The following is a 27062-nucleotide window of genomic DNA, read 5'->3' on the forward strand; positions in this document are numbered from 1 at the left end:
AGGGCACTTCATGACAAAGATTGTTGAGATTCTCCTTTATTTCTGTGAAAGGATTTAGCTGCAAAGGCTTGTTCTAAGGAGGACAAGCTAGCACTACTACCAAACTATAGTTCCCAACGATCCTGTTGCAAAAGTTTGGTTCACAACTCTATAAAGTGTTCATAAGATTCTGGTAGACTCTTCAAGGTGATGACTACCATATCTTCTTCCTCTCTTTTCTAGCGAATACCTTCGAGCTGATCTCGGATGTCCTTAACGTGAGATGCTCCTGTAAGGACATGCATTCATCAATCATAATGGAGAACAATTGGTTCTTTAGAGAGAATGCTCGGCTCTTGTTTGATGTCTCATACAACTCCTTTAGATGCTACAGATTTTTGATGTTGACTTGCCAAAAGGAATCTAAGGCAATTGATCATTTGCTATAGAGAGCTCGTAAACCCTTCTCAATTTCAATCATCAAACTCGTCATGTTCTACTTGAACTGTGATAGGACGAGTCTCTAATCTCAAAGAAACTGTATCCAAATAACGAATTTGAAGATTGTCAACATGCGCGAATTCAATGACACCATCTGCAAGTTTCCCAAATTACAGAAAATGAGAAATAAAGAAGAGGCGATAACACAGAGACACAAATCACAAAGCTGAAAAAAGAGGCAAATGTAGATAAAGACTTCAAAAAAATAATGAAGTAAGGCTGATGTGGATTTAAAGAAAATTTTCCACATGACCCATAAAAACCTGACAAAGACACAGAAGAGATCTCAAAAAACCCAAAAGGAATCTAATATCAAAATACTTTTCCGACTAGTACGGAATCTGAGGCACGGAAAATGAAATTCAAAAAGTCCTGACTACAACCTAGTCAAGGTTTTGAAAACCTACCAAAGATTTGCTATTAGATTTTCAATACAGCAAAGGATCTAAGAGTTTCGAAGGAAACCCTTACATAGCTATCTAAAAAAATTGAAAAAAATTGCATATTGTTGTAAAAAGAATGATGGAAATGGAAAGTCTAGTCCAAGAGAAAAGACAAAAGGTTTTTAGAAACCCTAGGAGACTTAGCAAAAGAAGAAATCAACTACAAAACAAGTTAAAATGCGGAGAAAATGACTGTTAGTAGAAGCTCTTGATTAAAAGACAACCATGCAACTCCTAGAAAATAAGTTGAGAATCTCATCTACTAACCCAAACAGGAAAAAAAATGTTGGAAATAGACGCTCGTGAGTAGAGATTGATGCTCAACCAGAAGAAAACTGAGCAAAATGGCATCAAGAGCAGAATAATAAGAAGGGAAAACTTGAAGAAATCCTGTCACTACTAGAAAAACCCCAAACAATCTATTCAAAGGTAGCAGAAGGAAATCATACACAAAGAATGACCCTATAAGTTGCAGAGAAGCTAAATATGTTTTTGAAATAAAATCAAAAAAAGTTCAAAAGTATTCCACTCATGGACGATTACAAAATTTTCAAAAAAAAAAAACCAATAGCTCTAATACCATATTAATAAAGAGTAATTGATAAAACACCTTGTTGTATCAACAAACGATCGAACAAATCATTATAAAGAATTTACAAGAATAGAAAAACATAGAGTTTCTAATAAAAAACTATAGAAACAATCTTATTTATGAAGATTTACATATATTACATGGATGATCATTAAAGTAATTAAAATTTATTCCAATAAGAACTTGTTTTAATCCTAACATTCGAAAGGAAGGGGGAAGGTGATGATCAATGATCTCACAATTCACACAAAATGAGGAAGACAAAAGGCACTAGAAGAATGGGATTCAATTTTAGAGATCAATCAAGATAATTCCTTGAGAGATGGTGCAGTCCACCATCCCCCAAGGGTGAAATAATCCTCTTATGCCTCATTTCCTTTGAAAAGTAACTAACTGATCTCTGTTGTGATTCTGCTATGTGTACTCGATTTTTCTTGCTTTAATAATGTTTTTCCAAGTTTTTTATAATTTTGGTTTTGGACAATAAACTTGCTATTGAGAAATATTAAATTGAACAGAATCTCAACAGCAATATGCAATGATTTATATTATTGATCACATAAAACCAAGAAAGAACATTATTGGAAGAACCTGAATTTAAGACACATCAGTTTGAACTTGTTGACGGAAGCACATCCAAAATCTAGTGCTCATGCAGAATCCATGTCCTTCCGCAGGCTAACAGCAAGCTTTAACCAAGTTCCACATACGCCAGTGGTCTTCCAATGGAGACTGTAGGTGGCAAGGCTATAGTCCAGACTCCTAAACAATGATCACACTCCTTGAATTGCCCTTTGAAATTGAACGCCACCTCTATATTTCCCACACAGCCAAGACCGATTTTCCAATTGTTTGTGGTTGCCGTCCAATTCTGCAGAACAATGAATGCAGCTCAAGAAATTGTGCAGGAAACAGTGATGATTGTTGAATGTTGCCTGCAAAAAAAACTCAACCATTTCTCTATATCCAAGCTCGCCTCCCAATTTGCAGTCTCCACAATTAAGCAATATGGCTTTAACTTCTCAATTAAATGTAGAACCAACGGGCAATCTCGTAGACACAGTAGACAATGTGGGAGAAATTTGCTGAATTGCTATACAACAGCAACAATTCACTAATACAACCTCCAGAGTAGATCCCATAATTTTAGAAAAACCCTCACAGATAAACAAGAGATAATATATGAAATCAAGATGATCTTTTCCTTCTCCAAAAGCCATATTTATACCACAAAGTTGAGCTACGTAGCTCTAAGCTCACACTCTTCACTAAAAGGCAACTTTTATAATATAAGGTCATAGCACTTTATATTATAAAATACAATGATAATTAAGTGTAACATTAATAATCATTAAACCACAATCCACCAAATAAATACAACTTCCATAAAAATTCGTCGAGAGATCCAAGAACAAACCAAATGTTCACCTTGCCTGAATTGGACACCCAAAAAGGCAACTGTCCGAAAGTGACTTACTAAAAATAGTAAGTCCCAAAATAGCAATATCCAGACGAAGACCCCCAAATCCAAACGTCAACTCACGAGGGTCGCGATGATGAGCTAAAAAATCCTTAGTCAGAACCCTTCTAAATCGGGGACATCACAGTGCTCCCTCCCCAAGATTGCTTGTCCTCAAGCAATCGCAATCCAGGTTGTTGTAGAATATCCTAAGGCTCCCAAGTAGCATCCTCCTCAGGTAAGTTTTGTCACTTAACCAACACCTCGAGGATAGTCCTCCATCACAACTATCTCCCTCTAGTATCAAAAATCACCTCTGGAATCGATTTCAATCTTCCTTCGTCATAATATGGGTGATGGTATCACATGATTGCCCAAGGATCCTTTAAGGTGAGAAACATGGAATATGTTATGAACCTTGCTCTACTTAGGCAAATGCAACTCATAAGCCACCTCTCCAACTTGTCGTATAATACGAAAGGGACCATAATAACGTGGCTTAAGTTTCTCAACACCACTCCTTTTGATAGAAGATTGTCGATATGGCTGCAACATCAAATAGACCATGTCACCCACCTAAAAAGTCTGAGTTGTTCTCCTCTTATCAGCATATTGCTTTTGTTGATTCTGTGCAATCTGCATATTATCTCTCAAGGACCTCACTACATCCTCACTGTCCTCGATACTCTCCTAACACTACATAACAAGTCTATAAAACTAGGGGGATCATACCCATATAGAGCTCTGAAAGGTGACATCTATGTAGTCATGTGATGAGTGGAATTGTAACAATATTCACATAAGTGAATCCACTTTACCCAAGCCTTCTGCTGAGAACAAACAATTCCGTAGATACCCTTCAATCCACTTGTTCACTATTTCAGTCTGTCCATCAGTCTACGGATGGTAGCTAGTGCTAGGGGTCAACTCAGTCCCACATAATCTAAAAATCTCTTGCCAAAAATGACTCATAAATCTGTCGTCACGGTCACTCACAATGGTTATATGTAAACCATGCAACCTGAAGATCTCTCTAAAAAATAATTCAGCCAACTGCACGGCTGAATAGGTAATGGTAATAGGGAAGAAATGAGCATACTTTATGAGCCTATCTACCACAACAAATATGCAGTCCCGTCCTTGAGCTTTTGGCAAGCCCACAATGAAATCCATGGAAGTTCCCTCTGACTTCCTTTTAGGAATAGGAAGCGCCAGTAATAAACCAACAGGATGTGTGTTCATGTTTGTCCTGCTGACAAACCAAACACTCTCAAGCATAAAGACGAACATTAGTCCTTAATCCCTTCCATGTAAATCTCTCTCGAACATGTCTATTAGTCTTGAAAAACCCGGGGTGACCAACCATAGGAGAATCATGGAATGCCCATAGGATAATCTTACACACATTTGACCCTGGAATCAAATATATCCTCCCTTTGTAGATAATCAACTCCCCTAAAAGTGAATATCTATCATCCTGAATACTATCATCCATAATACCTGTGGCCAACTGATCCCTGGCATATTTAGCTATAATTATATGTCTCCAATCCTCTGAAATATCGGAAACTATATAAAGGTGAGGTCTCCTTGAAAGAGCGTCTGCAACAACATTTTGAGTCCCCTTGATATAAGAAATATCAAAGTCATTAGATTGTAGCTTGTTGACCCATTTTTGTTGCCTCTCATTCAAATCCCTCTATCCCAAGAAATGTCTCAAGCTATTATGATCAGTCTTAATGCAAAACTTGTTGCCCACTAAATATTGCCTGAATTCAGCCAACGCATGCATGATAGCTAACATCGCTTTATCATAAATATTGGAAGTCCTCTCAGGACCCCACAATTTCCTACTCTCAAAAACTATGGGATGTTGATCCTGGGACAAAACGACACCAATATCCTCTCTGGAAGTGTCACAATGTAAATTGAAGGGCGTAGAGAAATCAGATAAAGCCAACACAAGACATGAAGTTAGTCTTAAATTTCTCAAAATTCCTGTGCCTAGGCCAACCACTGGAAAGAAACCTTATGGGTCAAGTTTGTAAGGGGAGCAGCGTGTTGTGAGAAACCGGCCACAAACCTATGATAAAAGGCACAAAGTCCAATAAACCCTCTCAACTGTGTTAGGGTCTCCAGTGTAGGCCACTCCACAATAGCACAAATCTTATCTAGATCCATGTGAACTCCATCACCACTAATAATATGCCCAAAGTAAAGCAACTCTATCATACCAAGAGCACACTTGGACTCTTTGGCATACAAGGAAGCCTTATCCAATATACCCAAGACTGCATCCAAATGTACAACATGATCATCCCAAGTCTTGCTATAAATCATAATGTAGTCAAAGAAGATCAACACAAACCTATGGAGCTGACTGTGGAACACTCCGTTCATAGTAGACTGAAAGGTGGCAAGAGCATTGGTGAGACCAAAAGGCATGACCAATAACTCAAAATGCCCACAGTGACACCTGAATGTTGTCTTCTCTATATCTTGCTCTCTAACCTAGAAATGGTGATAGTTGAATCTCAAATCAATCTTTGAAGAATACTCAGCCCCATGCAATTCATCAATAAGCTCATCAATCCGTGGAATGGGATACCGGTTTTTAATGGTCCTCTTATTCAGCATTCGTTAATCAATGCACACCCTTCTTCTTCACTAGAACAACTGAAGAAGGAAATGGGGACTTACTTGGCCTAATATGCCCCTGATCAAGTAGCTCCTGCATGGTCTTCTCAATCTCATCTTTAAGCTTCTTCGGATAGCGATAAGGAGTGATCATAATAGGCTTAGTGCCCTCCTCCAACTCAATAATATGCTCAATCCCACGATCCGAGGACCTACCAGCGGGTAAATTGTTAAACACTTTAGAGTGTTTAATTCTCAACTGTTGGATATTTTGATGATATTCCGCCTCCTCAATATCCTTTTGAGTAGGCATAATCCTGCACTCCACTACCCAATCAATAATATCCTCATAACAAACCAATTGTTGCATGCGCCTAAGGGAGATTTGCTTTAGCTCATCATTAAGGATTGTTTTTAGAACCTGGGACTGCCCGTCCTTAATGAATCTCATCTCCATCTTCTCGGTACTTAAGTAGATATCCTTAATTGTGTGTAGCCAAGCCATACCAAGAACTATATCTGTCCCCCTGATGTCTACCACAAAAAAATCTGTAGAGAAAGCATATGTATTAAGTTTCACAGGAAGACCTGTAATCATCTTGTTACACTTCAAGGTGTAACCATCTGCTACCTGTGCTCATAGGCCCTCAAAATCCTCAGTCTACATACCTCTCCTCGTAACCAAACATGCATCAATAAAATTATGAGTAGCTCCAGTATCAAATAAAGCAACAATACCTTATCCAACTATGAACCCACGCATCCTGAAAGCTCCCTTCTTTCTCATATTGGATAAGTAACCTACCTTGAGGTTGGAATCACCCACCTCACCACCAACATCATCACTACTATGCTGATCCTAATGAAAATCCTGACTGCTCCTGAAACTCAGCACTAGCTTCATCATCGTAAAACCACTCCATCATCCTATTTTTACTCTTAGGCTTCATAGGACAGTCATGGTTGACATCATAAGGGCCCCTGCAATAAAAACACAACTTCCTCCTCAGATCATTAATTGTTTCCCGTTCCAAAAATGTTGCAGCAGGATGCTTACCCTCAGTTGTCTCCTCTCTCCAGGAGGGTGTCCTGTCATAGGAGGGCATAGCAGTCTTCGAGGCAAACTTGCCTCTAGGTGTGGAGGCCTCTAAGTTACGGACTTTTTCCATTGCCTCCTGCAATGAAGGGGGATCTAATGACTTGACCCACCCTCTAAGTGGCTCAGCAAGACCATCATTGAAAACCATAACCCTCCTCCGCTCAAATATGTCATACACCATCACTAATAACCTCTGGAACTCACTAATGAATGCCTCCAAACCAACTATCTGTTGTAACTGTGCCAACTCCCTAAAATATACCTCAAGATCCTTCTTATCAAAACGTTCTATCAACTTGTCAACAAACTCCTGGTATGATATGATCTAATCATGATGGAGAGATACTAGTCCATGATACCACCAATCGTACACAACTCCATCAAGGTGTAGTACAACAAACTTGATGGGATCCTCCTCAGTCACAAGGCACAAGGCAAGGTAGGGGTCGAGCTTGTGGACCTAAGCTCTAGCAGTCACTCTACCACTCTCATCAAAATGAGCCAATCTCATCTTACTAGTTGCCTGTTGAAGCTCAGTAAACCTAGGCCATTGTCTGTCAGTAGTCGGCCTATCCCTGGAATGCTCACGCGCTTGTGTCAGATATTTGTCAAAACACAAGTTATCCTTTAATGCCTGAGGAAGAGCATCGCACTCATTAAAATGTGTCAATACATCATCAACAAATGGGGCAGTGTCAAAAGTAGAGCTAATCGCATCCAACTCTGGTCTCAAGAAGGTAGGTCTTTGTGGCCTGTCCTGAGCACCAATATACCATGTCGTGTCCACCCTATCATCCATCCTAATATGATCCTCAATCCGATGCCTGTCATCAGCTCTGGCCCCGCATCCACACAAGCCCTCTCTCTACCCCGATCCTGAGCCAAAGATAACTACTGTAAAGTGTCTGACAACTACTAGAGAAAACTGGTCATCTGTTGTTGCCCGACAGCAATATTTCTAAATGCCTGCAAAGCATCTCTGTCAACTTGAGCAAGTGTAGCTCGTTGCCTACTGCCACCAGAACCACCCAGACTACCCACCAAGCCAAACTAAATCTCCGACTCTCCTTCTCCAGGAGGTAAATTCTGATCCCGTCGAGTGTAGTGCATGCCTGGCAGAAATCTAAGATCACCATCCATGTTCTCAAGATGTCAAACAAAAAAAAGATGAAGTAACCTAAGCCCAATTCCTGCAGGCTGGCAGGAAACGGCTCTGATACCACTGAAAAGGAACTAACTGATCTTTGTTGTGATTCTGCTATGTGTACTTGATTTTTCTTGCTTTAATAATGTTTTTCTTAATTTTTTATAATTTTGGTTTTGGACAATAAATTTGCTATTGAGAAATATTAAATTGAACAGAATTTGAATAGTAATGTGCAAAGATTTATATTATTGATCACATAAAACCAAGAAAAAACATTATAGGAAGAACTTGAATTTAAGACATCAGTTTGAACTTGTGGATGGAAGCACATCCAAAATCTAGTGCTCATGCAGAATCAATGTCCTGCCATAAGTTGACAGCAAGCTTTCACCAAGATCCACATATGCCAGTGGTCTTCCAATGAAGACTTAGGTGGCAAGGCTATAATCCAGACTCCTAAACGATGATCACACACTCCGAATTGCCCTTTCAAATTGAACGCCACCTCTATATTTCCCACGCGGCCAGGAGCGATTTGCTAGTTGTTTGTGATTGCCATCCAATTCTGTAGAACAATGAATGCGGCCCAAGAAATTGTGCAGGAAACAGCGATGATTGCCAAAAGCTACTGTTGTGAGGTTTTCACACCATTGCCCCAAAATTTTTGGGGACCCCCTTTTTCTAATCGCCTCGGCAAATTTTCGAATTATCCAACAATTTTGATTTTCCGAGAGTTTTGAGTCTTAGACATGTTTAAGCCAGTGGGAGAGACTTAGCTTATTTTCACCCGATTTAAACTTGATTTTCCAGAGCAACCAATTTCATCCTTAGGCCGGACAAATTTTTTAAGAGCAACATTTGGCAGAATAAAATTGTAAATTTGTACTTAAACGTTTTCTTTTGAAAATCCAAATATAATTGTGTAAATTTGAATAATCTTTCAAAAGAAGAAATTTTGTTAGACTTGAGTTTTGGAAAATCTTAAATTTTTCTTTGGTGAAAATTTTAATTTTGTAGAAATGAGGCTAAATTGCAAAAATCGATTTTTGACCCTAGAGGCAATTTTATTTTATTTTGGTCAAAAAAAAAATTCTAAATAGCCTAGCAAAATCAATTTGGAGAAAATTGCAAAAAAATTGGCTTTAATAGATTAAAATTGCCTTAAAAACTTATGCCTTTAATGAAATTGGTAATTTAATATTGAAAAATGGCTTTTGGTTAGCCAAAATCCAATTTTAATTACCTATTACTTATTAAATCCTCATTAAATGGAAATATTTAACATTTCTAAGGCACCATTTAATTTCCTTTTGCAATTTAAAACTAATTGACAATTTTAAAAGGCAATTTTCCTTTGGGCAAAATTAAATTTTGGTTAGGTATTTAATTGTGGGTCATAATTTTGCATTAATTATTGTTTTTCTTGCTCCCAAGGTCCAAGTCAGCCAGCTTGGAGGGAGTAAGAAAGTTGGGTATAAGAGGAGGCCTCTCTCCCATTTCCTCCTCACTTCTCACTTCTCCTTCTCAAGGTGTTGGCGATTTTGCAAGAGCGAATCTGCACTCTTCTTGCTTGGCGAATTTTGTGGGAGCCAAAATTTGTGGAAGACAAAATTCTTATTTTTTTAAAAGGCTGCGATTTCTGCCCTAAATTGGGCGATTTTATTTGGGAAATATTGAGATCAAGGTCTGAATTTTGTAGACAAATGGTGGATGGTTTCAAGTGTTTAAAATTCTGATTTGCAAGTGAATTTGAAGTTCTTGAGGTCTAGTCCTAATTTCGAAAAGTCATTGTACAATTATTGGTTAAGATGAATTTTAATCATTTAGAGTTGAAAGGGGTCCTTAAGCTGACATCCTTCTTTTGTTCTAGTCTAAGGATTGCTTCCCTTGGTTCTATTTGCCTTCTGGTCCACAACTCTACCATCCCGTAATAGGGCGACGAGTATGGAGGATGTTAGTGCAAGTAATAATCCCAAGTGGACAAACACTAAGAAAGAGAGAGGATATGATGCCCAAAACACCTTTTTTCTCGAAAATGAAGCGAATAACCGACACCAATATCGATATAGTAGACATGATATGGATGAAGGACAGACTAAAAGAAGGACAATTCCCCATGGCAAAGAAGATACAGAAGGCGATTGCATGGCATAGCCCAAGTGTCAACACTTTCATTTCAACCATGATGAGCGACGTTGGGATGGTACTTGATTTTGAGGATATCAAAGAAAAGAATATCAATGAGACAAATTTTGAATCGAGGTTGGATGAGTTAGAAAAGGTTGCTATCAAGAAGAAGCATTTGGGCACCCTTTCCTCTCTCAATGCTTTTATTGGATTTGCGAAAGAATATGAGAAGGATCATGAAAAGATACTACAAGCAGCAATCAGCATGGTGAAGTCAGTGGAACTAAGGGCAAAGCACACACCTTGTCCTCCTATGGAAGAAGTTAACGAAAGGCTAGCTAAGTTCATTGCCTTAGCTAAAAATATGAAAGAAAAGGGAAGAGTTATATTAGAAGATCATTTGATGTAAGCCCAAGTGGCAATTTCTCTTTCTTCTAGAATAGGACAAGTGTCTATTTCTGATTGGCCACCATTTTGGTGCCTTCTCATTGGTTGCCACTTTTTGCACTTTTTTCATTGGTCTATTGATGAGGTGGCATCTTCTCATTGGCCAATGGGGTGGCAACCCTAATTAGGTTTTTAGGATCCAATTTGGATCGTTGATCTTGTTTTCATCTCCACCGTCTGTTGTATTTTTGGCCCTTATATAAGGCCATTTGCTCTCATTTGTAAAGTGTTGGAGAAATTGTTGCTAAGATAATACCAAAATCGTTCTCTTCTTCATTGTTGTGACTCCCATGGTGATTAAGAACATTGGGTGTTATTGCATGTTTTCTACTTCCACATAGTTAGATTTCCTTTCAAGTTGATAAAGTTGGTTGCATTTGAAGTTATTTAAGTGAGGTCAAACTAGATGGATAGTTGTATGGTAGCATTGGTAGATGTTTGATAGGGATCAATACTAGACCATTAGCATCCTAGCAGCTGGTTGGGAAGCCTTGTGTGGTAAACTAGTTCATTTTCCTTAGAATCATTACATCTATGGAGGTGGGGCTGCTAGTTAGCCTTCATTAGATTTGATCCCCGTCCATTTGCTAACCTTCCATTCATAGGAGTAGGAGTAGAATAGTGATTAAATTTTCTTGAAGGAGCAGCACTTTGGAGCAGTAGATTTCATCCAAAACTTTGAGATTAAAATGGTGGCGAGAGAATAAAATTTGTGTATATGATATTGCGAAATGCATTTAGTTTTCCAAATTTCAATATAGTTTCATTTCAAAATTTCCAAGAGAGAAATTTGGTCTTAATATCCATGCTCAATTGCATTTTGCTTGCTTGTTTTGATATTGATATAATCTTATTTCCTTCACATTTCCGTATCATTTTGTGATCATAATGCAATTTCTCTCTTGTTTTTTTATGGTGATAGAGGAGGAGCTTCGAGAGCAAGGAGATGAGGTCAAGCTCAAGGGCTTCAAATTATGAAGTTCAAAGTCAAAATCAAGATGGAGTTCAAGAAAGCAAAGAATAAGGAAAAAGAAAAATCAAAGAAATTTTCACTAATATCAAGAGATATTTTCTCATCATCAAAAAAATAATCAAGTCTACAAGATGAGGATGCTGAGGTGGCTCCTACATGTCTTCTACCAATCAAAAAATTCTAGTTGCACATGCACAATCACACTCAATCATATTATGCGGAGTGTAAAATCTTCGCGTTGGCTCTCAAAAGCATTGTAATCTTTTTATTAACCCACAAGGTGGTGCCTTCATGTAATTCGATAATAGGGTGGCAATCCTTATTAGGGTTTGTCTTGATTTCATCTTGGCCCTTCATTGTAATTGAACAAATATAAAAGGCCAAGGCCTTCTCCTTTGAGTTAGATGTTAAATTCATTAGATATAGAGTAGGAGAGGAGGCTTGTTGAAATTCTTGTCATAATCCTATCAAAGTAATTGTTGATTCATTGTTGGTCTTCATGGTGGAATAATGTTGCTTTGGAGCATTGCATGCTTTTTTTCAATTCCTCACTTAGATTAGATTTCAGTTCAGTTCATGCTATGCAGAAGTAGATGAATGGAAGATATTGTTGAATGGTGATTAATGGTAAAGTTAGCGTCCATACCTTTTGGTACTTGTTGATTGTAAGTAAGAGTGCAAGATTAGTATGGGCCTAAATTGCAAGTGTTTAACTTCTATTACAGATGTTTATTTAGATTGCATTTTCATCAGCTATTTGGATGAGCATTGACAGTGTGAAATTCATTCCCACATTCACATAAGATTGCTCCATTACATACTTGGTTGATATGGAAAAGCAAGGTTTGGCTAGCTCACCCCATCATCAACATTGTCTTAAATTCTTAGAGCTATATATAATATCTAAACTCTCATCCTTGCAGTTTATTTGGTTGGAAGTTATTGAAGAAGTGAAAGTCAAATTGATATTCATTGAATGAATAGTGTAAGTTCTTTTGTAATAACCAAAATATCACATCATAAAACTAAGTGGAAGTCAACAATTAAGAAAGAACCTTGAGGTTGTCTCATTTGATCACACAAATACATTGTTTAGCATGTGTCATATCCCCATTTTAAGATAGAATTTTAGTAATAATAATTAAAAAATACAATGTTATTAAATAAATAATGATAATAAAGTTATATTAAAACTAATACTAAAATATTAAAAAAATAATAATAATTAGTTCATCTATATTATCAATGAAAAAATATTTAGTAAGATATTTTAAATAATTAAATAATAATAAATATAATATGAATAAATTAATTAATTAAATAGAAAAGAATCTTGTAGAAAGTATGCTATCTTTTTAAATAAGATTTAATAATAAATGATAATAAATACAAAATAGATAAGTAAGAAATAATATAATATCAATTAACTAAATCTAATAAAAAGTCAAGAGATGTAATAAAAAGATGTGTATCTTTAAAATTAAGGTATAAAAGGTAGGAGAGTTCATTTTAAAGAGTAAGGACAAAGAGAAGAGTTTAAAAAGGATTATTAGAATAGGAATGAGAAGAAAACATGTGTCTTTTACAAATATTTTCCATGATCAAAGAATGTGACTCTTTGAAAGGGTTTTGATTATGAATGGTTATGACTCTTCAAAAATATTTTAAATATGAAAGAGTTGTAACATTTCAAAAGGATTATGATTATGAAAGGTTCTTTTTGATATTATTGTTATTATCAAGTGTTGTGACTTTTCAAAAGATTTTGATTATGAGGTGTTATAACTTTTCCAAACGATTGTGATTATGAAGGGTTGTGACTTTTCAAAAGGATTGTGATTATAAAGGTTTGCAACTCTTTGAAAAGGACATGGATGATAAATAAAATATGTAAGGATTGAAAAACAATTTTACCTAAGAGAGTTTAACTTTAAAGCCATCAGAGTAGAGAAAGTTAAGAAACTAAACTAATATATATTTAATGTTGGGAATTGAAGTAATATATATTTTATGAAGGATTATTAAATGAAAAACTAAAGGGAACCAGAGGTGTGTTTATTTGATATGTTTATTTTATAAACAAATATGAATCATTTGGTAGATAAAATTATCAAGATCAAGGATTGAGATGAGAACTTTATAGTTCTCATAGAGATCAAGGATTGAGATGAGAACTTTATAGTTCTCATAGAGATCAAGTAAGAACTTGGTAGAGGGCATTCATTAGAATGTTGAGTTTCTTTTAAGAAAACTCAAAGATTAGAGGGCATTCTTGATTAAATGTCCGGATTTCGAATTGGAACCCAGAGAGAGATTTGTAGAGAATCTCTTAGAGACAATATATCTTGTAGTGGTTAATCATATGCATATGTTAGGGACAAGAGGCTTGGTAAGAGGTGGGATCTCTACCAAGTATGTATTGTTAATGAGTTCACTCATTAATAGAGATCCCAGAGGCCTTAGAAGGTGTTCTTAACATGATGGTTTCCTAATTGAGAGTTACTCTCATTAGAGGGTTAGGGAAATCTGAGTAGAGCGTTCTTCAAAGGATTAGATGGGTTTAGTATGGGAATTAGTACTGAGATGATTTAATAATATTCATCTTGTTAATTTCTAATAAAAAATTTATACTCATATATGTTTATTTGTCTTTTCTATCTGCTAACATTTGTTACAGATTTTAAGCATCAAATACTCAAGATGGGAGAAGGGCCATTACAATATGAGCATCCTTATTCAAAAGAGAGTTGGAGATTTGGTATTTCGTCTTCGAATACTAAGTATTCAATAATGTATACTGTAATGGAACAAAACTCACAGCGACAGGATGAAAATGACAAGGTGGAAACTAGAGACAAATGGGAAAAAAACAGTTCAATACAATTGCTTTCTCTAGCCAACTCAAGTAAGTGACCTCAATCCTTCCCTATCAATGTCTAGTCAATTCTTGCCATAGTTTCTTTGCTTCAGTACATGCATACTAATTAGGTGGAATTTTATGCCTAGGTATGACTGGTTAACTTGTGGTATCTTAAAATCTATTTTATGTTATATGAGCATTGCTATATTTTTGCCTACAAAACAGGTTGTCTTAGGTGTTATATCTAGGTATTTAAGTCAGCCTGGGTGACATCCAAGGCATGAGTAGGCTATATATGAGGTTTGGAGTTAACTATTATCCTTGTATTTAAAATGGTTCTTATAGAAGACTACAATTCTTATTGATGACTACTAGAGGTATCCCCCACAAAGAGGACTAGGAGGTTACTACCACAAAATAGCATATTATCATCAAATATTTGCATTGCTTTTACTATTTAATTATTTTCTTATGCAAGTTGTTTCATAATATTATCTTGCTTACTAGAATCAGGGCATCTATAGTAATGTCATTAGGTAGGGAAGGTTATACTATAATGCCACATAGATAGATAATTTATTATTTAAAGCTACCAACTTCAATTTAAGCTGAAGTTTCAAGACTAGAACGTAAATTTGAATCAGTAGCATGAAGACGATGAAAACAATTCTACTGTTGCATCTAAACAGAGCTCTAAAACTATGTGTTTAATGGGCATCTTATCTCACCTCAAATAAACCTGAGTGGGAATTCTCATCACCTCAAGGAACAATTATCGATTTCATGCACAACAATATGGGAATCAAGCTTTTCTTCCATTTATTGATTCCACACTGCAGTTTATGCCTGAAAATGGAAGGAAGTCAAACCTCTTGGAAATGGAATCAAGCAAAATATAGTTTATTCCTTGCATGATGTACCAATTTGAGTTCAAAAGGGTGTTTATTGTGAAAGAGCTGGTACTCGTGGCACATGGTAAATAGATTTGGGTAACTATGTACCATTATTTAAAACTGGCTTTCCCAGAATGCCTTAACTTCTCTAACAATGGTTTTGAGTTTTTCAATAAGATTTAGCAATTACTATTACATCAAGACTATATGTTTTTACAAATAGTCAACTCTCTACATGCTTCACAAAAGGAGAAGATGCACTTAAACATTGAATTTTACACTTTATATGCTCTTCGAGTAATTGCTCATAGTAAGATTTCAATGGATTTAAAGCAATACTTATTATCATTTATAAAAATGCTCTCAAAAAAATTAGGCAAGAACCTAAAACACAATGGTAAATTGTGAGCCTCTTATCTAGGAGGTCTTGGGTTTGAATCTACTCAAGTTTAACTAATAATCATGATAATATATCAAACCAAATAATAATAATTAACTTTGGCTTCGGCCTCTTACCAATCAAAAATAAATGCTCTCAAAAAAAATTCATAAAAATAAAGCAATATGCATATAAATTATTATCAACGCATATCTCACATATCATCTGTACTTCGCAGCTATGTCACAAAAAATAAAAAATAACAAAAGGCTTCATGTTTCTTCTATATCATGACAGCAGTATAAGAGCAATAAAATAATAATGACAGCAGCGACAATAGCATAAATGCAATAAATATATCATGATTCAGAGTTATATAACAGGTTGATAATATTTTTAATATCATTAAGGAAATTTAAAAGCAGTTAAAGGTTATTTAAGTTCTTCAGATTCATGAAGGCATTTTATAAGAGTAATTTATATTCCATGATGTTAAATATTATAAAAAATTGCCTTTCTCTCAGAGCCATCAGATCATACCTTTAGCCTTTGTTTGCTGTCTTTATCCCAGAAATTGAAAGCTCCATCAGATCCTGCTGTTGCAAATGTTTGATGAATCTGCACTTACCAAGAAAATAATATATCAAAATTTATAAAGATACCAAAAGCACAATACAATACATCTTATGAAAGAACCGCAGAGAAATTTCTTTTCCAACCTACAAAAAATATAAATTCAAAATAGCCCCTCTTTACAGATCCAAAAACACTGATAGGTATAGAATGGAGAAAGGTGGCAAGAGAATAATTCCGTGTATATATAGTATTTACAAAGTAACAAGAATCGGAATCGGATCGAAATCGGCAAGGCCGAATCAAATCGTGAATCGGCCATGAATCGGAATCGAATCGGCCATGAATCGGAAAATTTAAAAAACCCTTGAAATTTAGTAACTTATTTCATAAACCCTTTATCGCTGATTCGATTCACCGATTCACAAAAAATCTTTTGGCTTGAATCGAATCGCCGAATCGCGTGAATCGCATGAATCGCCGTGATTCTTGGAACTATGAGTATTTAGTTATAACACTCTAATTGGATAAGCTCAAGTCATAAATGTGAAAGGGCTTCCAAAGTCAAACCCTAGGAAGGAATTCCCTCGATTTTAAGAGACTTTGTGGTTGGATATGATTAAAATTTAAAAATTTAAAAGATCAAACCCAACTGGCTTGGTACATCATAACACAGCAGACTAGGCCAGGCACAAATAAATATTAACTTAGACCCAAGAGAGCCTTGTGTTGGCATTTAAACTTAAGGTTACCCCAAAAGAGGAGGCTATCTATTGTGACCCTTTCAAACCATTATCCCATTGCAAATGCGGACCTCCCATTTTTGCTTGGGAATGAGTTGGATGTTTCTGCTGGCTTTAGTGTGGTGGCTATTTCAGAATCTCCAAATCAACAATATAACTTTTAGTCACTTAGGTGCAAGTCACACCCACTTAAGAGTCAAGTTGTGAAGAACGATAAAGTCGTGAATAAAGCATCCGACACTTAGTCAAGAGTCAATTTAGGTTTAAGACTATGAAGCCAGGAATCTACTTTAGAGTCCAAGTTGTCATCTTTGGAAGAGAAAGGAAATAGAGTTTGAAGAGGATTGATGACCGGAGTGAAGCCAATATAAGGTGAGAATCAAGATGCAATGACATGACAAGATCTAAGCATAAGACATGAAGCCCTGAAGCCTTACAAACTGATCTGGGATAAGTATGAAAGACACGAAGAGAACCTTGATTTGGAAATGATAAGCTTAAATTGAACAACTTGAAAAAGCATGCAGCTCAACAATTAAGATGATGGCGCAGAAATCTAGTTGCAGATGGACAAAATTTGGGTTCGAAAAGATGCAAAAAAGAATCTGAGCATTCAGTCTGAGAAAAGTATCACTGAAAATCAGAGAAAAGAAGACAGAGGACTTTTTGGCCAATTGAATAATGAGGAAATTAAAGTTTCAAGGAAGAGAGCCCGCACTAAGACATTTTCTTTAGCCCTTGGCAAAATTCCAAGAGGTGGTCGGATTCCCATCACCTCTCAGAACTCTAATTCCAAGACACCACAAAATTACAATAAGCCCATCAAATCAAAATTATTATCAATGATATTTGACTTATGCTTTTTAGAGTTCTTGCTTGGAGAAGGAACCACCTACGATTTCAGCCATATTTGATCATTGAGAATGAAAACTCTCATTGATTCCAGCTATGAGAGGTTGTGTAAGATCAGTTGAATCATTACTTGACTATGAGCTTCATTGAGGGGTCCAGTTTATGCTAAATTAGTTAAGTTGCAGAGAGTTTGAGTGCCAAATAAGAGAGTAATTGCAGAGTACCTCCATGATGGACTTGTACTAGGAGTTTGCAGCTGTTTTTTCCACACAAAAATCATTGTTTGTTGGCAGTACAGTTCCAGCCACCCATGTGAGACCCCCAGTCTTGTCATGAGACTTCTACGCCGAAAAGGCCCAGGGTTTGTGCTCCATTTCTGCTCAGATTTGGACTCTAGAAGCACAAGAGTTTTTGCACATATTTTAAGTTGGATTTTCATCAATTTCAAAGTAAGGTGTTCAGTACCAGATTCTTTTATGATTGCAAATTTTATTTCAGAAGTTAATAAATGCATTCTCTTGCATCTTATAAACATATCAATCAATAAGAAGCATTTCAGCTCAATGATTTGGAATTTAGTTTCAGTTTTACTTGCATGCCTAGCATACTTGTTTTTTAGGTCAATTATCTTCAAAGTCCAAAAAAGCATATACATTCAAAAAACGCAAAAAATAACCATTCAAAAAAACCAAAAAACAAGCCAGTTGTCCAATTTGATCAAGGTTGAACCCATAGTTCAAAATCTCGCCGATAAGTGGCAAAGATATCACTTTCTCGCAAGAAGTTGGGCATGGCGAGAAATTACATGTTTTTTGCGCCAAAATCTTAGCCAAGAAGTTGGCAATATATGGCCAAGAAGTTCAAACTTCTCCCGAGAACTAACTATTTTCTCTTTCTGGATTTCCTACTCAATAGGTTATGCATTTTGTTCATGACTTGGAGGAAGAATTTTTGTAGTGCCTCTCATGTTTGTAGTCTATATCTTGTTTATTTTGATCCAAGAGATACTTGTTACTCATGTTATTTTTACATGTGAGATGACTTAAGCATCGAATGTTATACTTTGATTTCAGTATCAAAGATGTTAGATTACTACAATGTTCAGTTGATCATATTTGCATGATGATGCCATTTTGAGATGACAGTAGGTTTTATGATGATATCTGGTTATCCGGTATTTGTACATATCTCTGATTTTGTAAGATGTGGACTTAATACTATGGTGATTTACTTCATTCTTGCTTTGTTATGCTTTATGCAAGCGTGAGTGATGCAAGTGGATTATTTCAGTATATTTGAATAAATGGTTAAATTAGGTATTTAATGCATTTATTGCTTCGGCTATGTTATTGTATGCAATTGTGCTTGATTGTCTGTTTTAAGTGTGCAGGATTTATATCCCTAGCAGCAGCACATGGAATTAGTCATTCAACTGTTCATATTTTACCAATGTCGTCCCTGTATGGTCGACGTGTCTTATTTAATTGTTTAAATTAAACATTTCGGTGATTTGATTAAATCTAGACTCATTTGCATTATGTGTTTTGACCTGTGATCGTGTCTGTGCATTTAGAGGTTTGCATTGTCACAAAAGTTGTTAAGGAATTTTTGTGATTTTAGGTTTTCGGGCTTTATTTTTCATTGATTTAATTTCTGGCAGCTTTGCCATAGATGAATTCCAATTACTTGGAATAGCCTGTTTTCATTTGGGTTGATTCGGAGTTTAACTAGGTTCTCTAGTTATTTACCCTAATCGATTATTCACTCGAAAAGTGAATAAGTATCCAAAGAGGAAAATTAATTCCTCACTTCTCACTTTTGGAAATTACAAATTTGAGAGCTTTCTCCAAAATCCTCTTCTACAGGATTGCGTTTCTGTCTGTTGTGAGAGGTACGGGCATGGGATCTTCACGAGATCGGTCTTATTGGATCCAACTCAGGGAGACCTTTCTTTTTTGCGACTTTCAGCAGCTTCCGCAGGATATTTATTTTTATCTTACTGATTCTCCTTTTAGCCCTTTCGGCTATCAAGTAGGGCTCTCTCATTTTTGTATTTCAGCTCCGTTTTTGTTTTCATTTCCAGTAGCTGTGTGTTAGGAGGCTGGGAACTACTGTTCCCCTCTATTTCTGATTGCTAGTTCTACTTGGTTGGTCGAGTACGAACGTTTTCCTAATTTTTGGGTTGAGAGATTGGGTTTCGCACCGTTATGCTGGTCATTTTTGCATATGGTGTCTGAACTTGAATTTTATTGGATTTTTGTGGCTTTTGTGCCCTAAGACCAAATGGGTTTTAATTTTGAAGTTTTTCAGTTTTGGGGTACCTTGATTCATGTGCTGCCAAGTTTTCTTGGGTTTTCTTGGCATGATGTTGATCGTGGACGTGGATTATCTGTAAGATGTCAGTCAGACCATTGTTGCACTTTAATGTTGCATTGGGATGTGTGTCACATCCGTCCTCCCGAGCTTATATTCGGTTGAGTGTTATTTTTGCTTGTGTTCTCGTCTAGTCCTTGTGTTATGATCTTCGTGATGGTGGTGCATCACACACAAGCACGTGCACATGCATTTGTCGAGTGACTTGCGAGGCCTGATCTCCCGTGGTATTTCTAGGAGTTATGATCATTTGGGGTTGGGTTGGGAATATGCATGCCTACGGGCACTCATCGTTGGATGAGCATGGGTAGGGTAGGGTAGCACCATGGGGGTGGGCTTCTATCTCGCAACCTAGTGATCATTGTGCCCAGAGGGTTGGCAAAAGAATTTTTAATCAAGTGAAAACTAAATAAAATATTGGGTGGTAATAAAACTAAGATAGTAAAAGGACACTGTGGAGTTGAACCGCACGATATCTAGCCTAGGCTTCACGATGCCAAGCTATTCTCCATGCAGCGAGTCCCTACATAGTTAGCCATTGAGTATCTGATCAGGACCTGTAGTACTTGCATTATCTCATGATCTTGGTTTCAATCATCTTTATTGTCTAGTGTGAGTGTTAGCCATGGACGTTTATGTGTTTGTGGTTGGATCATTATCCCCATCAGCATGGCGGGAGTGGACCTATGGGTTCCACGTGGTAGGGAGGCATAGCTACCTATACCACTACTCGGGACCGGCGTATAAAGATAGTCTATTATTCCAATGCGGCCGGTACTTGATGTTTACTTAGTATATTCGGGATTTCGGGGTATGCTTCCTTGTCATTTATGCTTTCATTGAAATGCTTGGATATCATGTTTAGATGATGTTAGTTTATTTGACGCATTCTTGTATTATGATGTTTAGCATATGTTTAGATGATGTGACTTACCTAGTTGGAATATCTTCTGCTCATATTATTGAAGCATGATTAGATGTTCTTGTTCTTATGATATTACACTTTAGTAGTGACGCCCTCGTAAAACAGTTCCAACTATCTAGTTGGCAGTTTGGAATGTTACGTGCGAGATATGGCTAGGACCCTCGAGGTCTCATGATGCTATTATTGTTGGAAGGAACCACGCAAGTGTTTATTTGAGTTCGTATATTGCGATGTTGTTTTCAGTATATTCCCTTTACTATTCTGTTTTAGATGGTTAGATGCAGTTTCCGTCTTCCAGTTCTTGTATTCGAGTGTCTAAGCCTCGATATGTGGATCCGATATTCTCTAGTGTGGAGGAATTGTTTTCCCTATTTTTCCCTATCTTCTCATCTTGTGTTTTCCTTGCTTCTTGTTGTGAATCCTCGTGCGAGATTGTACTCTTTCCTAAGCGAGACTTTGTGTTTCCTTCCACGCAAACTTGCGTATCTTTGCGTGGTTCATTGTACTACCTCGCGCGAACCTCGACATCAATGTAGTGGATTTTGGCTACTGGGCCAAGCAGTTGTTCGCGCGAGAGGGTAGTTTCTCATGTGGAATGTTGTACTTCTTCACACATAAATGTCTATTGTATTTTCTCACGCGGACAACAAGGGGCATCTCCACTATTTTTTGGGGAACGCAATTTGGTGTTTCGAGTACCCTTTGGGATTGCTTGAATTACCAAGCTTCGACAAATCAGAGATTTTACATTCTGTTGCCGTCCTTGGTTTTCATCCTTCAATTTTGGGTGTGTCAGTTGGTAGTGGCATTTGGAGATTCGTTGGTAGACAGGATGGTTGGTTAAGTCTTCCGTTGCGATCTTCATGATCCTTGTATGTCAATTGTCGTGTGCATCCATACTTGTTTAAAAAATTTATCTTGGCTTTTATTTATCCTTGTTCCAAGGATCTCCAGGCGGGGCACTAAACTTTCCATCTCCACTTGTGGTTTGTTTTCAGCAATTGATATTTTGTTTTGATTAATGAACTCAATCGCCTTTATGGATGAAGTGCAAGTTGAACAATGAGCTTAATTTGATTTCTTTTTCTCGTTTGCAACCTTCTTTCTTCTTGATCTTGCTTAAGTTTTCCCCTGTATCTTTTCTTTTATACTTTAAGGTTTCTCATCACTATGGGTTGCTTCATCATCATTAGAAAAATGTGCTTCCATGTTGCCCATCAAATAATAAGGCAATGTTCTTTTCCATCAGTTTGTGAATTTTCTGATCTACCCACCAATTGGAATAATTGGTAACTAGCTTCATAAACGTTGTCAAATTTGTAAGTTTTTGAACTAGACCATTTTATTGGAGGAAGATCTTCATCTTTCTCTTCTTCATAGTATGGATGGGTACTATCTCCATCATCTTACAGTTGGTTAGGTGTAGGGAAAAGTTCAAATGTCTTGATTAAGTTTACAAATATTCTTTACCACATTTTCCTAGTCTCATATTCATCTCCACTGAATTGACCTAGAAGTCTTCAATTACCCCTTTGTGCTTGTATTCTTTCCATTTACCACACAAATTTGGTGATAGGAATCAAAGTTGGCTTTGGACTCACAAAAATGAAAAGTTCACTTTAGAAAGATAATTTTCTATTTGCAGTTTGTTAAAGAGTTCGAGTCTCTGACTACATCAGCATTCCACATGAGGATGCGATTTTGTTACTTATTGCATTTATATATATCTAGATCAGCTTCTTTGGTTTGTTTACTCATTTACTGACTCATTAGATGCATTTAGTCATTCAATTTTGCAAAGCAAATGCAATTTAATTAAATTTAAGTCATTTTTTAAATTCTCAATATTTTCCCAAAAGTGACCAATTTATCTCTAATATTTGCCAAGAAAATGTTTACTTGCCTTGCCGATAAGTGGCAGAGGATGAGATTATGAACTACAGTTGAACCAACAAGGTTCATCACAGTGGTATCAGAGCAATTTATTGCCACCCTATTGGAGTTCAATTTCAAAATTCATGGAGCTCATACAATTGATTTTTAAGGAACCAACACTCATAAGTTCAAGTTATGGGTTACTACAATATTATAAGGAAATCCAAGGAAGAAATCTAATAGGATGCCATCAAGATCGGAGAAAGATTTGAATGGTAAGCTCCTTAAGCACTATCACAATATGTCAGATGCTTTAAAAGCGAATACTCCCTTGATAATTTTCACAACTTTGTTGTTATCTTGAGGCCTAACACAATTGGGTTGGTAAAGTACATTAGGAGGGTATATAAGGAGGTAATTTCATCTAAAGGGAAAACACTCGTAGAGTGAGAAGGTAAAGTAGAGATACTATATCAAATCATGAAGGTGGTTCTACTTCCAAACTCAAGGATCACTTAGAAAGAACTCCCATAATGAGCAAAAATGAAATGCGATAAGATAAAGTTATTAATGTCCAACAAGAGACCACAAAGGGGGTCTAATGGACTGCCAAGAAACATCAAAAGAGACCAGCCAACAGCAAAAGCACCAAACAGTATCCAAAGAAAAGAAGACCCAGAAACGACAAAAGGCAGGAACGGTATATTGTCATAAGCTAGTCACCCTCAACTGTGAAGAAGAAACCAAGAACCGAAGGATATGATTCATTACAACACAAGGTCTTATGTCATCTCTAAGTACAACTGGAGGTGGTGAGTTACTGTGGTGCATAAATCCTACAAGACCTCACGGATCTGATGTGCTCAATGGGAGAGGATCCAAGCAACCGCTTGGTACCCAAGGCAAGAGAGGTCACCGAGAAAAAGGAGGTGATGAGCCAATCAATGATCTATCTCGAGGGAGATTGCATCTATAGGATACAGTCTCGAAGTCCCCTAGACTTCTGAAGATAGAGTCAAACATCGTTGATCAGTGTATTCAACAAAAGCGAAGAGACTAACAACCCCTAAAAAGGCAATAAAGCATCCACCTAATCTCGTAATAGATGGTGCAACAAAAACTAAAATGTGCCTCAATCCCACTCCCCCAAGTCACAAAGCTTGCAGATCCAGTCCTCTCTGTCAATGTGGTGGTCATTCTGCATACAGAGCCACTGCAACCCAACCTACGAAAATGTGCAGCGCATTAGTCCAACACCAAAAAAAGTATGATAGGGGCACGACAGTCTAATCCTAGATATCCATAAACTGCTCAGAGTAGAAGGCCATCTTCACCGAGAGATTGGCTAAAGAGATAACGATATGTTGTATGCAAAAATCCAACCTGATGTGCTTATTTAGCTCCTATCAAGGAGCAAAGAGATTAACAAGGGCATTCAAAGAATACTAAGAGGGAGGCGGTCAATGTCGATCCCGCAGTCCTTGCAAGAGCAATGGCTTGCACATACCAACCACAGGCCCAACCCATGGAGTCGGCCCTTGCAATCGCCTTTGAGCAATAAGCCAAATAGGAACACTTGTACCATCCCTCGCACGAGTCCGCAAAGCAACAAAAACGATGAACGGACCAAACAAGGTTGAAAATGGTCCTAAGCCTGAGAGGATGAGCCCCAAACTCAGCCAAAATGATACACAATGGATAGCCTTGTAGTACCTAGTAATGCACCTAAGAAGGAGGTGTTACTATGAGTGTTGATCATATTCCTATGGGGGAGTATATTAGCATTGCTGAAGGCATGATCTAGAGCTTGTGTTGCATTCATGACTATGCTTGTCATTGATGTCAACATACGATTATTCTGTGAAGACTAACAGAGTTACAAAGGTACAATTGTTTGGCATGGTTCAAGGATTGAAGATCAACTTATGTGCACTTGAAGTTATGTTCTACAATATGTCTAGATGCTATAGTTAAAAGTGTGCACAAAAATATGAAGACTGGATAGAGTTATGAGGATTTTAGTAAAGGCAGCTTTCATACGGCATTTTTGGAAAGCGGGTACTATTGTTTTGATTCTATCTCCTCACAAGGATGGAATTGGCTTAAGCAGACTGAGACAGAGGTTAAAGACATGTTAAAGATGCCTCAGTTCAAAGGGCATAATTTGAAGACCATCGAGTGAAAATTTATGAAGACTACGGGCCAACAATTTGTTTGTAATCTTGGATAAAGTATAAACTGTAATGTAACATGTATTGTAATATCTCAAGATGCTCCTATATTATTATTGTAAATTGGGAAATCCTCAAGGCCAACTCAGTAACTTGTTTTAGGACTTAGTATAAAGGAAAGATGTTTTCCTTGGATGTAATGTAATGGTATGCAGTCATTTCTTTGTAATATGTAGTGTGAGCTCGGTATGCGAACTTGTGAAGATCAAACCAGAGTTTGGTGTGATTGAGGCACGACGAGCTTAATAGAACTATATTTGGCAAGACAAGTTGTTGGTTGGGCAGTGTTGTTTTATACTTTTATTATTAGGAAGGAATAGTACTGAGGCTATTGGGATAGTCGATTCAGCTGTCCTCCTTTCAACTCCTAACAAGGTTGGCACAACTCCTAACAAAGTTGGAATCTCCTAACAGGGATTCAAAGTCTCCTAACAGGGACTCATATGTACTAATTGTATTTCATTTGACTCCTAGCATAGTCTATCTCTTCTCACAAGGAACTTTTATATAAGTACATCATTTTGTGGGTACCATCCCCACCAGGGTTTCCCCTCTGATCAAGGGTTTTCCTAGTTAACATATCTGAAGTTATTATGTATGGTTATCTCTTTATGGTCGTTGCATCTACTGTTTACATGTTTCAGAATTAATAAAGATATTGAGAGTTGTTTTAAGAGCATAATTTATTCACTCCCTCCGACCTTATGTTGGTGGACTTTACTTTCTAACAATTGGTATCAGAGTATTAGCTCCTTGAAGGAAAAGCTTAACAGCTGAAGGACATGTATGGAATATTTCAATAAACATAGTCCAAAGTTTGATGGAATTAACTATAAGAGCTGGAAAGAAAAGATGAAGACACACTTGCTATGCATGGGTCCAGAATTTTCATCAATGACTACAAAGCCTAAAGTTGTGATTGAAGAAGACAACCTTGAAGGATGTGAGGTAGCAAAAAAACATCTATTCATGCAGAATATGCTTGCTAGAGAAGCATTGTTATCAGCTCTTCCAGAAACTGAATATGGACAAGTAAAAACATTAAGACTTGCTAATGAGATTTGGAATGCTTTACAAAGTACACTTGAGGGTCACAAACATGCTAAGGAGGCTAGATTACAGAGTTGGATATGTTTATTTCAAGATACTAAGCTGTTGGAAGATGAAACTACAAGAGGATGCCAGAATATCAAAGAGTGTCACGTGAATTAAGAATTGTGGAGGATAAAAGTCGGAAGATGAAATTGTATGGAAAATTTTGAAGAACTTGACACCTGCTTATAAAAAAGCAGTTCAGATGATTGAACATGTTATTCCTTGTACAACTAACTTTACAAGAGAGACTTTTCTTGCGAGATTCCAGACATCTTAAATGTGGACGAAACAAAGTGGAGAATTACCTAGAGTGGAGACTTCTTTCAGCGTACAAAGACATAGACCTCACAAGAAGTGAAGGTACAAGTGGAGACTATGCTAGTAGCAGCCGAACAAAAGATGAAGACAAGAAGATTGAAGAACTTGTCATGCTTATGAATAGAGAACCTAAAGGTAAAAAAATTCTTGTTTGTTGGACATGCAAAGAATTTGGTTGTCATTCTTTTAAATGTCCTAAAAGAGAAAAGAAGTTTAAGCCTAAAAAGCCCTATAAATCAAGAGTACTTAAGAATTGCTTTTATGTTAATGAGAATAGTGAATTTGATTTCAAAATGGTAAGACTTCTTGAATGATAGTAGTGATGAGGATGATGAAATTGGATTTGGTGCTATTAAAGAAGAAAGCCCTGAAAAAGAATAAATAAAAGAAGAAAGAGCATTAGTATCACAAGTTGATAAGAAAAAGTCTGATTGAATTATAGATAGTGGTTGTTCCCATCATATGACAGGAGACATGAACAAACTTGTTGAGTTCAATAGTTATGATGGTGGAAGAGTTGGAAATAATGCAGCATGTCACA

General features: G+C 36.7%; 1 protein-coding gene across 1 annotated transcript in view; it reads right to left on the bottom strand.

Annotated features, from left to right (window-relative positions):
* The window catches only part of LOC149531973 (protein RAE1-like), a 260333-nt gene that overhangs the window by 109859 nt on the left and 123412 nt on the right, over positions 1-27062 (bottom strand). Inside the window, exon 9 of the mRNA XM_089807957.1 lies at positions 16077-16154. Within this exon, the coding sequence (XP_089664083.1) occupies positions 16077-16154 (78 nt within the window). The remainder of the gene's footprint in view (positions 1-16076; positions 16155-27062) is intronic.

The sequence above is a fragment of the Cupressus sempervirens genome, chromosome 11 (assembly GCF_028749045.1).
Source record: "Cupressus sempervirens isolate cs-2001-9-10 chromosome 11, ASM2874904v1, whole genome shotgun sequence".
In the NCBI taxonomy this organism is placed as follows: domain Eukaryota; kingdom Viridiplantae; phylum Streptophyta; class Pinopsida; order Cupressales; family Cupressaceae; genus Cupressus; species Cupressus sempervirens.